Source organism: Cricetulus griseus, chromosome 2, assembly GCF_003668045.3.
Source record: "Cricetulus griseus strain 17A/GY chromosome 2, alternate assembly CriGri-PICRH-1.0, whole genome shotgun sequence".
Taxonomy (NCBI): domain Eukaryota; kingdom Metazoa; phylum Chordata; class Mammalia; order Rodentia; family Cricetidae; genus Cricetulus; species Cricetulus griseus.
The window spans coordinates 144,631,523-144,649,308 of record NC_048595.1 but is presented as its reverse complement, the minus strand read 5'-3'; the positions used below and the strand labels follow the sequence as shown (position 1 = coordinate 144,649,308).

Below are 17,786 nucleotides of genomic sequence, written 5' to 3'. Positions count from 1 at the left end.
CAGTGGGTTTCTTTTCATCACAGTTTATTTTAATTTATCCTATGTAGATTATTGGTAGAACTAAATATCAGTCTGATACTTTAACTATACGAATCAAAGCCTTTAGTTTAAACAGTGATTTATTGTAATTCTTAAGGTAAACAACAAATTCTAAAATTATAACCCAAAATTAAGCATTTAAATTTCAGATGACAGAGTCAATAATTGGTAACATCTTCTTCAACTTCATATTAATAGTCTGATTTAAAAACACTAGCAACTACCTGGCAATAGAGTTTAAAGAAGCAGAAGGGATCTGTAAAGTAAGAAAACCAAACCAAACATGCAAAATACTCCCAACACATGATCTTCTTTCTCATTGTATAACTGACCCCATGAAACGTTTATAATACATGATCATTCTATACAATACAGATCTTCTAGAACATTTCTATGGGAAATTACAGGTTTTGGTCTTCAGGGGGAAGACTAAGATGGAGAGGGGTGAAACAGTGAAATGTATGTAGGGAGCCATGTCTTTCTACACGAAGGCAAGCTGCAGTTCCATCTGTCGATTGGCAGTTACATTTCAGAGCACATCTTTCAAGGCAACTACCAGTCAGCACACATGAACTTTCCTTCCTACAGTTATCAATTCTTTTAAAAGCTCTTATATATAGAAAGGAGTGTTGGTTTTGTAGGGTATTTTTCCTTCCAAAGGAGACAAAAGAATAAATAGGGAAAAAGCTTCATTCTCAAATCCATACACACAATTCAGCTGTATGCTGGTTTGAGAACACCACAAGACAGCTGTTGTATCACCAGAGGTAGATGCTTCTCCACCTCCCTGGCTCTGCATGTGATCCAGTACAACAGATTCTCATTATTATATCTCAAACAACTAGAAAGCATTCCGTTACTGTTAGTGCCATGTTTAATGAATCCTAAGGAAACAGGCTTCAAGGATGATGAACCTTACAAATGTACCTGCATTACTCTAACTGCAGATGGCAAATTCAAAACTGCTATTAAATCCAATCATCAGCAGAAAAACTCAACATAATTGTAAAAAGAGGGAAAGTGATGTAAAACACTAACATCAAATGTCTCAAGGCAGAATTTCATTTGTGGAAAACAGATGCACCCAATCAAGACCAACAGGAAGACAGGACAGAGGGGGAAGGCAGAGATGGAGGGAATGGGGGAGAGGGAGAGAAGGAAAAGAGAAAGTGAGTGAAAGGGAGAGAGTGAGAGTGTAAATGTGACCATGAATATGAATACGGAAGAGAGCCAGGTAGCATCAGAATTACAGGACAGAAGTGAGAGAAAACAAGGCATGTGCTACAGCTCTCTTTTCTGTCTTCTGTGTTCCTAATAATTTACAATGTAAATGGCATGGAAGCCACATAAGCAGGCAAGAATGAGTCTTCTGATGGACAGAAATGGAGGATTTGGGACTGATGGGTTGTTGTACTTTCTCTTTTTGTTTTTTCTTTTCAATCATACCTGAAAGCCTTGAATCCTTGCTAAATATTCCAGTTGTTTTGAAGGCTGTACTGGAGAACAAGGGGGAGTAGGAGAACTTCCTTTTAAACCTATGGCTTCAGCTGTAGGAGATGTTCCATTCATAAGGAGTTCCCTGGCAACTGTGGCTGAACTAGTCGATGAGGGAGACATACTGAAGAAAGAACTTGAAGGTTGGTTCATATCTTTGGGTGACAAGTAGCCTAGAGTCGTGCCAGAGGTCACTCTGTGGCGGCTGGCTTCCATCTCTTGATAAACATCAGGAGAAAGATGAAGAATTCCTTTTGGAGCTATGAATAAAATAAAGGCACAGTATTAGTACACTTAAAATAATTAAAACAGAAACACTTTATAGCATTATTAAGTCAATGACTTCTTTTGCTGTAGTTAAAATGGAACAGGAAACTGCCCATTAAGCCTCTTCCTCATGCCTGTAGAAGAGGCTGCAGCATGTATTCAGAACACTAGGTGTAAAAGTTGAATGGGGAGAAGACTGGGAATGTGTACCACCTTCACCTTGAAACTCATACAAGAGAGGAAACATTCCCAAATATGCATTAACTGACAAAATAAAGGCAGCCTCGGTCCAAATATCATTTTCAGAGACACAAACCTAAATATCCAGTGGTCCACTAATGCTCACATTGCCATTCCACAGACAACTCTGGACACTGAAGTTTTTGTTTGTTTGTTTCTTTCTTTCAAGATTTTACTTCCCCCTCAACATTTATTCATTTATTGATTATTTAGGAATTTCACACAATGTACCCCATCAAACTTGCTTCCCATTCTTCCCAGGTCCACCCACCCATATCCCCTCCCCCACAAAAAGAAAAAAGAAAAAATACACAAGTCCAATTTGTGTTGCCTCTATATTCACTAGAGCATGGTCAATCTTCCTGTGGCCAGCCCCTTAAAAATACATGAGTCCTTCTGGGGAAGCCATCAACTATGAGGAGCTTCTTCTTAAGCACCCCATCATAATGTTTAAGGACTCTCTTCAATGGTTTTCTGTCTAGACTGTTTCTTCTGTGGGGGGGGATTCACAAAAGCTGCCAATGTCTTTCTCAATTATGAGTCTCAGTCATTGATGCCACTGCAAAGACGCTTCCTTGCCTGTAACAGCCAGTGGGAGTGTGGATGTAGTTTCCAGCAGCAGCACACACCAAGAGCCTCAACATGCTCCCTAGTGACACCATGGAAAATAGTCCCCAATGTGGCCTCCAGTAGCAGGATGGACCATGACACCAACATGGCCTCAGGTGGCAGCATAGCAGACTCCTCAGAGCTGCGGTGAGGTCCCATTGGAGGTCACTGCTGTCATTTTAAATAGTGAACTCCTTTTACTTTTATTTTAAATTATAACATATGGATGTGGAAGGAGGTAAGAGAGGGTGTAGGATTTCTAGAACTGCAGTTCCAGGCACTTGTGAGCCACCTGATGTGGTGCTGCCAGCCTAACTCAGGTCTTCCGTAAGAGCATTAAATGCTTTAAACCACTAAGCTCTCTCTCTCTAGACATGAGAGGGTTTCAACTGCCAGCTCTGGGTTAGACTAGGAGAAGTGGCTATTACAACCCTCACCTTTCTCTCTTCTCAATGCCCCCAGGTGGCTGACTATGCCACATACATTAGCATTCTCACACAGTCTAAACAGAAACCAATAATCTGAGTGGCCCTCAGAACAGGGGCTGCATGGGCACATGGTGCATCTTTTTCCTTCTTAGGGAGAATCTGGGAGCTGGTAGGAGGGTTGTCTTCACTGTGAGAACAATGCCACGGGCTAGTAGCACAGAGATATTTAAATTTTTTGCTACCACTTTTGGTGTAACTAGTACCACATGGCTATTTTCATGTTTGCCTGGGGTTCAGGACCCTTTTTTGACGAGTTTCTAGATTTTTCATCAAAAGAAGTTTGTGGAGATAAGAAGGGTCCTGGGCTTCATAGACTACTATCTTTCCAAGACTAGATCATTCTCTTACTCCCATCATGCACTGGTTTCCCATCACTGACACTATGGTTGGTATCTAAACTTCCTCAGATTACACAGGAAGCCCTTCTGACAACTTATCACTCCATTCTGGCCTACCAATTCTTTATGAAGAGCCTACATTCCATACACACTTTCTGATACTCCAGGCTGATGGCTATATACACATGTACACACATTCTCCTCCACTCCTCACTGCTTGTAACTTCAATTCTAATTGGTGTATTCTGGACATAGTGCCAATAATACTGTCTGACTTGAGGTTACTGACAGCTTGATAGGGCAAGAAAAGTAAAATAGATGTAGTATGTGTTCCACTAGGCACAGAAGTGAGGAGAGAACTAAGGCAGACAGACAGCATGGACACGGGATGGGCTGGGAGAGTTTGTGCTGCTAGAAACCTCCAACAGGTGTCTACCCAATTCTCACCACAGGATGTAGAGTGTGGGAACTGCAAGGGCAAAGCAGCATTCCTGTACCCTGATTCAAAAAGCATATCAAAGCTTTGTGCTTTCACACAACAAAACCAGCTTTAAAAAGATTTTATAGGGCTCTTTATATCTTTGTGCTAGTTTTCAAGTTCTGTTTATTAATAGGTATTAGTATTTTTTAATTCTAAAGAAGTTTTGATTTAAAAATGTGAAGACAAAAGGAACTGGAGAAAACACAGCATAACCTCCACAGCCAGCAGAAGACAAATCGGTTGCTCTAAAGATGTTCTTAGTCCTTTTCATTTGCATACTTTTTACTTGTTGTAACTTGGTAACATCAAAATCCAAGACTATTACATGAATTTTGTTGTTTATAAAATAACAATTCTATATTAATTTTAAAAGCATGGCTGTCAGGGCCCGAATATATCAATTTTGGTATTTTGGATACAGGTCTCAAACTCTATCCCAGGAGCTCGAATCTGACCTTGTCTTTTAGAAATCCAGCTGGTTACAACCAGATGGCTTTGCCTCAGTGGAGAATGTCTCCTAGTTTGCATACCATTAGACCTAGGCCCTGGGTGGGCCCACACCTATTCTGACGGCTTGTATAAGTGCCTATGGACTATTGAGAGGTTGGTGAGGACGTGCAGTTTTAGGAGTGCCTCTAGGATTAAAAGAAATACTTGATATCAGCTTTAACATGATAGTAGATGTCTTTTGTGATCACCCCCACTGTTGGAAGGCTATTTAAGAGGATGCTTGAATAAACTGTCGACTCCAGTCCCCAGCATGGACTGAGAGCCCTCCTGAGATGACAAGATGTGTCTGTCATGTCCTTAATGCCTCGGGGTATCTAGGAGTTCCCCAGGTCCACACTCTTCCACTCAGGGATGGATCGGAGGCTGTTTGGATGTCTCCAATTGCAATCCTAAAGACATCAGTCCAGAATAAATGGCCTCTGTAGGTAGGACTGATACAGGCTAGACCATGGCACATGGCATTTTGGTTACATGAACTATGGGAGTTCCAAGAAATAGATAGGGAAACAGCTTAGTGGTAGAGTTCTTCCCAGTACATACAGATGTCTGGATTTTAACCCCAGCAACACACACACACACACACACACACACACACACACACACACACACACACACACACACAAAAAAAAATACCCCACTGCACATTGGATTTCTTTCTAATTTTGACAGCTACAAACATAGTGATGATCTTTCTTGTTAAATCCTTGTTCACATGAACATTTGTTTCCTTTGAGTGGAAGCAGAAATCTAACTCAAAGGATATGCATTTTTACATTCTCTCTTTTTTTTAAATTTTACATTAGTGAAGTGCCCTCCAAATAAATTGTACTAATTTCACTTTCCCACAGAAATATTTGAACGTGTCTTATCTCCTATTCAAGATTGGATATTATACTTGAACAACGTTGCCATTTATTAACAGTGACAGAGGGCAGGTCAGTGGTTGCCTGGGAATGGGGCTGGCAAGAGTGGCAGACTACAAAAGGGCATGAGGAAACTTTGGGGGAGGTAGAAGTGGTCACTTCACAGGCTTATAAACATGTCAAAAGGGATCAAAGTATACATGTCACATGCAGTTTATCATACTTCAATTAAAATTAGGAAAATACTTTCTAACTTGGTAAATGTTTCTACTCCTCCATTTTTTCACTATCTACATGCACACTATATAATTCTTATTTAAATAATTTAAATTTTATAACTATAAATTATATATTTAGTTCAGTAAGTCAAGAAACAAGGAAGGTAGGGAATGGGGAAGTGGATTTTGGAGGAATCAAAGAGAAATGAATACAACCAAACACATTGTATAACTTCTCAAAGAACTAATAAAAATAAATTCAAAATAAAAAGAGAAAGCAATCAAGAAAGTTAATGTCATTACTCCAGATTGAATATTTCTTAATTTTGCTTTTAGACAGGATCCCTGGCTGGCCCCAAGGGTCAGCAAACCTGCCTTTGCCCCATTTGACACTGGGATTATAGGTGTTACATTACTGCCCCTGGCTTCCATACTGTTATCACAAGGCTGTTCTCCAAGAGCAATACAACAGAGCAATAAACATGTTCTCAGTCCTCACAGCATCATCAAAGTACAAGCACTCCAATGGAGTAGTGGTACTCTACTACACAGCAAAGTCTAAAAACTGAGTCGCCTGTGCGGATAAAGAAGATTCTTTCTAGAGGCTGTGACATGTGAATTTATGTAATTGGTAGTCAATTTCTGAGTATTTTCAGCTTGAACACTGGGAACTGTATAGATCAACCAAAATTCAGTTTTTTCATGCTGTAAAATTAAGTTGCCTTTCAATAATATAATGATTCAAAATATAATCAAATAACAATTTAAGATATGTACATTTAAGGATCTTTAACTTGTCATTTAGGTTTCCCAGAAAACTATATTTACATTTCTATTGGGATAAACTAAACACACGGCTGCCAAAACAGAGTCCAGTTGTTCTAAACAGTCATTGCCATTGTACAGTATTCAAATGTTCATTGCTATTTTGGATAAGCTTTTTTTATGTAACTACCCTAGCTCTGTACCTTCTCTGAACTCAGTTTTGCTTGTGGACTTCAACTAAGCATGGCATTTACCTGTTGGGGTTTGTTACACTCCATTATATTTACTCTTTATTTTAAGAAGTCCTGAACCCAATCTCCCACCATCTGGCTTTTGTTCCTGATCTTGCCTTTGATATTCCCACTGTGGGGCTTTCTGAATTGTAACCACCGTGCACAGCTACACTGCTGATATAACACCGGCACTGTTCTAGTATTTCACTAGCACTACTTAATTCCCATAACCACCATGAGATAGGGCTTATCATTTTTCTATATTAAAGCTGAGAAAAGTGTTGTTAGGCAAACTCATTCAAGATTACCTGGATGTGGTGGTTTGAATGAGAATGCACCCAGCTCCATGCTTATATATTTGAATACTTCGGCCTCAGTTGGTAGAACTGTTTGAGAAGGTTAGGAGGTGTAGCCTTCTTGGAAAAGATGTATCATTGGGGGTGGGGTTTGAGGTTTTAATTAGCTCATGACATTCCCAGTTAGCTCTCAATCTCTCTCTCTGTCTCTCTCTGTGTTTGTCTCTGTCTGTCTGTCTCTCTGTCTCTGTCTCTGTCTCTGTGTGTGTGTGTCTCTCTCTGTCTCTCTCTCTGTCTCTCTCTCTGTCTCTGTCTCTGTCTCTCTCTGTCTCTCTGTCTCTGTCTCTCTCTCTCTCTCTCTCTCTCTCTCTCTCTCTGTCTCTCCCTATATTTGTAGATCAGATGTAAGCTCTCAACTACTGTTCCTGGTCCCAGGCCTGCCTGCCTGCCTGCCTGCCTGCTGCCATGCTCCCTGCATTGTTAGTCCTGGGCACACACTCTGAAACTGTAGGCCCCAATAAACTCTTTCTTCTATAAATTGCCTTAGTCATGGTGTCTCTTCACGGCAACAGAAAAGTAACTACAACACCAAGTAATAAGCAGCATTATGATTTATAGTACTTAGATTAAAAAAAAACTCGTCAAAAGAACAATGATGAAAATATCAAATTGAGTGAAAAAGTAAAACCAAAGAAGCCAACAATATGAGAGAGATTTATAGAAAATCTAACAAAAAATTTAAAACAGCCACAATAAAACTCTCCAATGGACAAACAAAAATATGTAACACAAGTGAAAAACAGGCAGCCTCAGCAAACATAAAGGTCTGAACAAAGGAGAGAAAAAGATAGGCAGGCTGGTGGCACAGGCCTGTAATCCCAGCACTTAGGAGGCAAAGGTGGAAGGAACACATCAAGCTAATGGCCAGCCTTGGGGGGGGGGGAAGAGGAAGAGAGAGGCAGGTAGAGAGCAGAAGAGAGGTAGAGAAAGAGAGACAGACAGACAGACAGACACACACACGCACAACACACACACACAACACACACACACACACACACACACACACAGAGAGAGAGAGAGAGAGAGAGAGAGAGAGAGAGAGAAGAGAGAGAGGATAAAAGAACCAAATGGAACTTTTAAAACTTACAACAAAATTGAATAGATAATGGACAAGTTCAGTGGCTGAGTGGAGGAAGAAAAGAATGCATCTTCATGAATCATTACTTCATCCACAGTATATATGCCACTCACCTTTCAGTTATTTATTAGCCGCCTCTACTATTAGACTACCGCAGTATCACTTACACTCAAGAAGCCTTCATTTCCTTACTAATGGATCCAAAGTGATAGGAAGAAGGAAATGGGAAAAACAAAGAAGGGGGCTTTAGCTGGGGAAGAGGGAATCAATACAGGGAGGGGGGAAATAACACTAAGGATGTTTGAAAAGCCACAAGAAAAATTATTTTTTATTTACTTAAAATTACATATAATACATAAAATTATATGTACACACACACACACACACACACACACACACACACACACACAATTCTATTATTTGGGTAGACAATGCTCTCCACTCAGAGAGTCAAAGACTAACAGAAACCCCAGTACCAGGCATGAGAAATCCCCTTTCTAGTTGTTGGTCGGGGAGTCCAAGGTTTTTCCAAAGTATTATAGGCTATTGCTGTTGCCTGTGGTTGCCTCCCAGAGGTTGAAGACATTGTGCATTTTGGACACAGGACTTGGGGAGGATCCAAATTAAATCTGACCTGAAAGCCTCCTCCCTGAGGACTAACATTCACAGCGCCAGAAGGTGCCATGCAAAATCCCAAGGGAGGGAAGCAATCAACAGTCCTACCTAGCTGCGACCCTATGAACCACAATGGCCAGCATGACAAGGCACCACTAAGGGTGCACTAGTGGTGCACATACTTCGGTGGTAATTGGACTTAAGGTTCACTCAATAGGAGGGTAATCATCCTGGTACTGGAAACCTGAACAACTACCTGGGGTTAGTGAGGTCATGGATCTTAGAAGTGAACCTACTACGACCACCACTTTATTAGACCCTATTTCCTAACTGCATTCTAAAACTTACCCTATACCCTCAGATAAGCATGGCTCTCATCTCTCATCAAAAACCCTTCTCTTTGTAACAGATAGAGACTATTACAGAAAACTGAACTGTTCGAAGTACAGAGACAAACGGAACACAGGGTGTGCACGCCTAATGAATATGTCTACAGCACACTCCTGCACCTAAGGCTCAGGCCATTGCATAACAAGAAGCTTAAGGTTTTTAAGAACTGGGGGACTAAGAAATCTACTAGAGATTGTGTCTTCTAGAATGACAGGGAAGCTTTAGTCATGATACCCCAACAATGTGGAGGTCTAAACAAGACCCAAACAAAACAACCCAATAGACATGCTAATGTGGAAGGAGAGGAATCTCATGGGCCCCATCCCTAGCCAGAAAACTACAGGTGAAGAGGGAAGGCTGAGCAGAGGAGAATTAGTCTTCTCTGAGAATGAAGTCTCTTGGTTGGTTGTCCAGCACTAAATGACCATCCTTGAACACATATACATAGTAGCACTGGATAGACTCAGCTTGTTGCATTTATATATTTATGCACTTACACAATATAAAACAATTGAAGAGAAAGGGTCTATGATTGCAGGGGATGTGGGAGGGATTGGAGGAAGGAAAGAGAAGGGAGGAATGATGTAATTATATCTTAATTTAAACAAAAGGAAACATTTGGACATAAAATCAAAGAACAGACTAGCTCTGATAGTCTGTGGCAAAGCTGCAGGTCCTATGAGAAAACAAAACAAAACAAAACAAAACAAAACAAAACAAAACAAAACAGTACATTAAAGGTTTAGTGTTATGGCCCTGCAGCACTGGGGACAGTAAGCAAGCAACAAAGTTGAGTTGACTCTGTTGGTGGGGGGTGGGGGTGAACACAACCTGAGAGCATGAAAGCAGGAGAGCTGCTCCCCCCATGCCATGTGGTGGCAAGGGTGAGGGAAAACCTGTGACAGGCAGGGGAGCTGGCCCTGCATCTCACCAACTGCAGCAATCAGGAGGGCAGGACCTGCACCTCGCCTAGGCAAAACAGTAGAGCTGGCCCTGGTGGTATGGGTGCAGGTGAGCCAGCCCTGAGGGCATACAGCAAGAGAACTGGCCCTGCTCCTTGCTGCCTGCTGCAGTGGGTGAGCTAGCTGAGGCAATGCTGCAGAACTCATGTTAGTGGTGTCAATGGCTAACCAACCTAGCTACCACCCAGAACCAGGGCTATGAATTGGCCCATCCTAGCACCACTGAATCTATGAACTGCTGGAGCATGTGAAGGGGCTGGACCTGCAGATCCAGAGCTGCAGGATCTTCATGGAACAAGGCAACAACAGGATATCCAAGAGGAGTCTCAGAGAGGACCCAGTATTGATGGTGTAGCAGAAGCCAGAGGCCTCAAATCAGACCAATGACTCACTGCAATAAACACAAGAAAGCTGTATGGACTAAAAGATACACTGTGTGACTCATTGGGTCACACTACAGCTTCCATGCCAAGACTTTTTTTTTTTTCTTTCTGTATGTTAGTTTGATTATGGTTTTTGGTTTTCCTTTGAATTTTATTTTATTGGGGAGGGGGAGGTTGCAAGGGTAAAGGGTAGACATGAAGAGACAGAGAGAGGAATGGGACTGGGATGCATGAAGTTCATAAAGAATCAATAAAAATTCTTACAAAGTTTAGTGTTACAATGGGTTTGTGTGGAATGTACCTTTTAAGAATAAGGGCAGGCTATTATGTAACACAAAACTTAACCACTGAAAAGGCTACATAAATGACATCTAAGTGTCATTCTAAATAGTCAAGAAACCCACAAGAAAATAAAAGAAGAAAAAACCCAGAAAACAAAGTAAAATGGCAGGCTTAAGGTTTAATACATACTAGTAACATTAAATACTAATTATCTACATATACCAATTAAAAGAAGATTGGCATTTTAAGTTTGAGAATAGGGCACACTAACTATATGCTTATCCACAAGAAGCTCATGTCTAACATAATGATATATGTTAAAAATAAAAAATAAGGAAAACAGATAAACTATATAAGCATTGATTAAAACAAAGTAGGAGAATCTGCTTCCAAATGACGAGCTAAGAAGATGCATGTGTCCATTCCATACAACCACAACAAGTACAAACCCAACAGTCTGGAAACTATCCTGTAGTAAGATGCTTTTCTCTTTGGGGGGCCTGCCACCCAGCTCCCAAATAATTCACACACAGAGACTTATTATTACTTACAAATGCCTGGCCTTAGCTTGGCTTGATTCCTAGCCAGCATTTATTATCTTAAACTATTCTGTCTACCTTTTGCCTCTGGGCTTTACCTGTTTTCTTAATTCTATAAATCTTACTCTTACTCTGTGGATTACTGTGTGGCTGAGTTGGTGGGTAGCAGAGTGGCAGGGTGGCTGGGTGGCAGGATGGCAGGGTGGCTGGCCCCTGACATCCTCCTCTCCTTGTTCTCTCAATGCTCCTCTGTCCTCTCTGTTCTCCTTCTAATTTATATTCTCTGCTTGCCAGTCCCGCCTGTCCTTGCTCCTGCCTTGCTATTGGCCATTCAGCTCTTTATTAGGACTACCAGGTAGGTGTTTTAGACAGGTACATTAGCACAGTTTCACAGAGTTAAACAAATGCAGCATAAACAAAAGTCACACACCTTAAAATAATATTCTCCAACACTATCCTAAGAAAATCTGTCAAACAAAACCAATTTCCTTCTGAAATAAATTATTTGGATTGCCTTTTCTCTCAGTTCCTGGGAAGCAACTTCTAAAGTCCCCTCAAACTTCTTAAGCTGAAAGAGTGTCTTCGTTATTCCTGGTAGGTGTGATGGAGCACACAAGAGTTTATGCTAGTTAAGACAACTAATGGTGGACCTCTAGATAGTAGAGGGTGAAGGAGGAGAATAATGGGGGTGGGAGTCAGGGACATCATGTCAGAAAGACCAAGAGTATGATTAGAAAGCTAGGGCTTTCTACTACTTGATTAGCCCCACCCCCAAAGGCTTAAGGTAATATCACCTTCACGGCCAATGAGATTCAACCAATCACACCAACATAAGGAAGCCCCAGTAAACTTTGTGGACAAGCCTGGAAGTTCAGGTGGGATTCATTCTCTGGTTGACATTTTCTACATATTCCATTGCAGACATGTGTTAAGTCCAGGATGAGAACACCAGAATATTCACACTTGCAACCCTTCTAAACCTTAGCTAGTGTCTCTCTTCTTTTGGCTTTCGAACCAGAAAGTGCTCCCCTTTCTCTGACCTAAGACGGCTAAGATGATGTCGTTCTCTTGCTCCTCAGCCTCCCAGAAAGGAATATAGCATAGTATCCCCTAGAAGGAGCAGACTACCAGAATTTCTCATTTATCCTGGCTCCAAGCTGTAGAAGTCAAATTCCTGGTTTACAGAGCCAAGATGTTGGCAGGTTCCTTCCACACAGCTGGAACCCATAAAGTAGTAGTCTACACAGGCAGAGCAGGCTGAGAATTCTTGAGTATCAGCAGTTTCCTCCTCATAGAAGGGAAGTTCCACATCAGAATACAGAAACCATGAGTATCAGAAACTACCTTCTGTACCTGGCAACTTGATCATAGAACAGAACTGTCATCCCAAGGGAAGTGGGTCACTGCATCAGATTGCAACCACAGGGCAGTGACTATAACTGTGCCCAAGGACAATACAGTCCATGAGAGGAGAGAATACCAACACTCTCCAAAACAAAGCACCTTTATTTGCTACAAGATATGAGAAAATTCAAGCCCATAGGCAATCCTGAAAACACTGACAATTTTGTTTTAAGCAGTTCATGGAAGTATGGTAGTTTCTGAAAGCTAACCCACTATCACCTAGCTTATCAGAAAGAACCATAAAAAGACAGAATTAAAAATGGTTCCTTTGGGACTGAGACCAACAACTGGACAATGTGCAGAGAGTGAGACACTTTGAAGCACTCAGTCCTGAATGGGATGCCTTCATCAAAACCTCCCTTCAAGGATCATGTATCTATGCAGAGGGCAGGGCGGGATATATCTAAAAGCCAGAGGTGATGGATGACTCCAACGAAACAGTGTCTTCCAGACACACCAGGACTGATGCACATATGAACTCACAGGGACTGTGGCAGCACCCGTAAACCCTTACATGCAGGATCAAGTCAGAGCCCTAGAATGGAGCAAGGGAAGTAGACATGGCTTCCCATTCCTAACCAAGAAGCCACTGGCAAACTGATACCTACTGATACCTACTGGCAAAGGCAATACTAGTTTTCTACAATGGAGTCTCTCTGGGTATATTAACCATACTTCACAGTAGAACCCGTGCCCAGGAGTAGGGCCAACATAAAATGAACTCAATGGTATTTTTGTAGAAATTTTTTTGTCTCATTTTGCTGTTTGGGCTTTATTTTTTATTTATTTATTTTTGGTCTTACTGGTCTTTTGCCTATATATTTCGGTTTCTATTTTTGTAGGATATATGTGTGTTTCTTGGGACGTTTGTTTTTGTTTTTTTAGGAGGGGGAGAAAGAAAGAACATTAGGTTGGGTTGGTAAGGAGGTGGGGAGGAGGAACAGGAAGAGGGGAAAATGACCAAATACAATATTGAAAAATTATTCTCAATAAAAAAGAGTCCCCTTTGGTGAGAACAAATCTCAAAGGTTGACCTCAAAAATTGTCACAAATATTCTCAAATTTAATTGGATCATATCAATAACCACACACATATACACACACTCTAGCACATCAGCAATTTACAGAGCCAAACAGCTGTGTTAGACACTAGCAGGGGCAGAAAGTCTAACAAAAAACAGAAAAAGACACAGCTAAAGAGCCTAATAAATCCACTGTCATCCCAGGTGACCACGCACACACTCAGGAATGCACCCTCAGAGGAACAACATTACAGGCTTCATGCTGTAAGAGAAACAGGCTTCACAGAAACAGTCCAGCCAAGTCATTAATTAAATGGACAAACAAACAGCAACAAAAATGAGCTAGGAGAAGGGAGGAATCTCTCCAGACAGCTTACATTGCCTAAAACATCCAGTTTTCAACATCACATTTGGAACATGTAAAGAAACATAAAACTTCATCAAATGCTGGCCGGAGAGGAGAAACAGCCAACAAACCAGATGTTGCTATGCCCCAAAATAGTGAGCAGGTTTAACACAATGCCTAGATAATTCCCAGTAGTATTTATTTGTAGATAGAAAAAAATAAGAGTTTAACATTTATTTGGAAAAGCAAAGGATCAGTATACCTAAAATGATTTGTAAAAAGAATAAAGTGGGAGGGCAGCTGATACCACTGAAAGGCTCCATTTATCGCCACACTGACCAAAACTGGTATTAGCAAAGCAATAAGCACACAGGTCAATAGCTGAGAGCCCAGACTAAAGCCACGAAGTGCAAGACAAAGTCAGCACAGGAAACACACAGATGGTAAAGGCAGGACAAGGAATCTTACATACAACCACTGGTAAAGGCAGGACAAGGAATCTCAATCTGAGCCTCTTGTTTAAAGCAAAAATTATATGAATTAGACCTTAAAGTTACATGTAAAATTAGAGGGAGAGCCATAAGACTCCGTAGACCTATATCTAAGATGTTTGCTACTACAAACACATCCACAAGAAGAAAAACTAATAGAATTTGTTAAGAGTAATTTTTCCTGTGCAAGAAAGAACCTACACAGAAAGAGAATGAAAATATAAACTGTAGATCAGGAGGTAATACTTGCAAACCACATACCCAGCCAAAAACTCAGTATCAGTGGCACATAAGGAACCTTGATGCCTTGGCAGTAAAAGACAAGGAATTCAATTAGAAAACGAGCAAAGGACACACAGTTCAACAAAGAGGACATACTGCTGTCGAGTATCATCAAATGTCATCATCACTGGCCATTAGAAAAGTGCAAGCCTAACACCACAATGAGATGCCACTGCAGAGCTACTGAAATGGCTGCATAACATGGGGACACACTGGCTCAACTAATATCGTGTGCTGGGGAGCATGCAGAGAAACCAGACCACTCACACATTAGGTAAGCATGAAAAATGGTACTCCAGAAAGCAGACTGGCAGTGTCTATGAAATTAAACATGTCACTACCACCCAACCTCATGTATTCCTGGGTACCTAGCACACAAATGAGAGCTTACACATGGATTAGCAAAGCAATTTTATTTGTAATTGTTGAAAACTGAAAGCAATCTGATATCCTTCAATGGGTAAATGCTCTTGACTATCCTATACTACAGAACCATACTGACATGCACAGAAATATAAATGGAATCTCCAGAGAATTAATGATTGAAAAAAAAAAAAAACCAAAGTTACACACCGAAATGTTATTCCCTGAAGCCAGTTACAACTCTTCTGATTCTGCTTTTACTGTGAAGGTTTTCCAGGTTGGCTTGGTGGCTTGTTTTTTTTTTTTTTTTTTTTTTTTGTTGTTGTTGTTGCTGTTGTTTTTTGTTTTGTTTTGTTTTGTTTTTATAGTACTTGGAACTGAACAAGGACCTTACGCAGGCTAGGCTAGCATGCTACTGGTAAGCTATGTTCTTAACCCCCATTCTTACAACATCATTCTTGGAATGGAAATTATGGACATGGGCAGAAGAGCCAGACCCCAAAAGCAACAGACATGTGAAAAAAAAAAAAAAAAAGCAAGAGCGTTAATGTTCCTACAGAGCTGGCAGATTCTTTTATTTTTTTTTTAATTTATTTTATGTACATTGGTGTGAAGGTGTCCAATCCCCCTGGAACTTGAGTTATAGACAGTTATGAACTGCCATGTAGATGCTGGGAATTGAACTCAGGACCTCTGGAAGAGCAGCCAGTGCTCTTAACCGCTGAGCCATCTCTCCAGCCCCCAGCTGGCAGATTCTTAAAAAAATAACAACAAATAAATATAAATGCATACACACAAGTCCAGAGCAGTCATAATCACTCCAGTCAAGGTTTCAGAATCCTGCCAAGCCACACCCGGGTGTGGTCTTCTTCCACACAAAGTCAGTCCATACACATTGTGAATGTGGCTGGACTTTCATATACACAAGTTAAGACACACATGGAAAAAAAAAAAAAAAAAAAACAAGGGACCATGGCTCAGATAAAGAAACCTTCAGAAACTGATCCAAATGGAAGCACATGATCTTTGACATGGGTAACAATAATGGAGAAGGAAATGGGATATTCTCTCAACAAATGCTGGAAAAACTGGATATCTACCAACTATTTTCTCTACCAGGAGGTCCTGGGCATTAAGCTGAGGTCATCAGTCTTGGCCTCAAGCACCTCCACTCCTTAAGCCATCCATATCATCAGACCCATAAATTGTTTCTACATAGCAAAGGGAAAAAATCAATACAATGAAAATGAAACTGCAAAAATACGAGAAAATATTTGCAAAATAAGTATCCGATACATGATCAACCTTCATAATATATCAAGAATTCCTACAAGGGGGCTGGAGGCATGACTCAGTGGTTAAGAGCACTGGCTGCTCTTCCAGAGGAACCAGGTTCAGTTCCCAGCACCCAGATGACAGCTCACAATTGTCTGTAACTGCAGTTCCAAGAGATCTGATGCCCTCTTCTGGCCCCGATGGGTACTGTGTTTATAAGGTACAAAGACATACATGCAGGTAAAACACCCATACACATAAAATAAAGAAAATCTAAAAAGAGAGAGAAATCCTAGAAACCACTATGAAGAAGCAAGAACTAAATAACCCCAATTAAAAACTGAACCACAAACTTAGATAACATTCCTGCACATAAGATAAGCAAAAGATGCATGAAGAGATGACCATTATCTGTAATTCTCAAGGAAGCCCTGTCACATGACATGATGAGCCCGGAGAACATTATATTAAGTAAACAAGTCTGTCACATAGGCATAAATACTGCATGACCCCACTACAGAAGTTACCTCAATCAGATAAACCCATAGAAACACAGTAGAGCAGTGCTTTCTGAGAGCTAGGGAGAGAGAGGAAAGGAGCAGGTTGGTGGGAAGGACTCCCATCACAGAGTGAAAGGTCCTAAGAACCTGCTGTACAGGTGTGCTCACCTTTAACAATAATGTAATGTCCACTTAAAAGCTTATTAAAATGATAGATCCTCGTGTATTTTATCACAATAAAAACACGTAACTAAAGATTTTAAATGGTCAAGAACAAGTCTGGCACCCAGTGTTAGAACAAATGGTGACAAAGTCAAAGCAAAGAACAGTATTACAGAGGTATATGTGCTAGACTGGAGCTTGAGTTGGAGCAGCATATACTCTCTTTAATTCTGATTTTTTTCATCTGCAAAATGAACTAGGCTAGAGAAACTTGACTGTATTTCAGCTCTAATAGCCTATGAATCATCTTAACACAAACCAGAAAGCTTGGAATAAAAAATAGAATAGCATTCCCCTAAAAGCTTGTTGAGTGTTTCTGAAACAGGACTATTACTGAAATTTTTTAAATCTTAGAAAAACCAAGTACTGGAGATATCTGTCCCACTGATGTAATGATAGTTAAGCAAACACTCCACGTAGTTTCTCAGCCAGTTGGTGTTTTTACATGATCCACCCAAATATGAATGAGCTCTCTGAAACAATAGTTTGGACATTTTCCATGTTATAAAACATCCTAAGTGGTTTAAAAAAGAGATTCTGGTGCATGATATATAAAACATTCTTTCAAAACACAGATACCTAACTTCAATGGAATTTCTCAAAAACTTTACTGGTTTTTGCTCCATTGTCAGCACATAGTATATCTAGAAATAAATATGTCATCTGGTAGCAAATGCAAAGACACTGAGATGAGAAGACATGATTTCAGGTCTTCAGTACTATCTCTGGGT

At 40.6% G+C, this 17,786-nt stretch overlaps 1 protein-coding gene across 1 annotated transcript in view; it reads right to left on the bottom strand.

Moving 5' to 3' along the window:
• The window catches only part of Stau2 (staufen double-stranded RNA binding protein 2), a 236,767-nt gene that overhangs the window by 119,463 nt on the left and 99,518 nt on the right, over window positions 1-17,786 (bottom strand). The window contains exon 10 of the mRNA XM_035440003.1: window positions 1,486-1,793. Within this exon, the coding sequence (XP_035295894.1) occupies window positions 1,486-1,793 (308 nt within the window). The remainder of the gene's footprint in view (window positions 1-1,485; window positions 1,794-17,786) is intronic.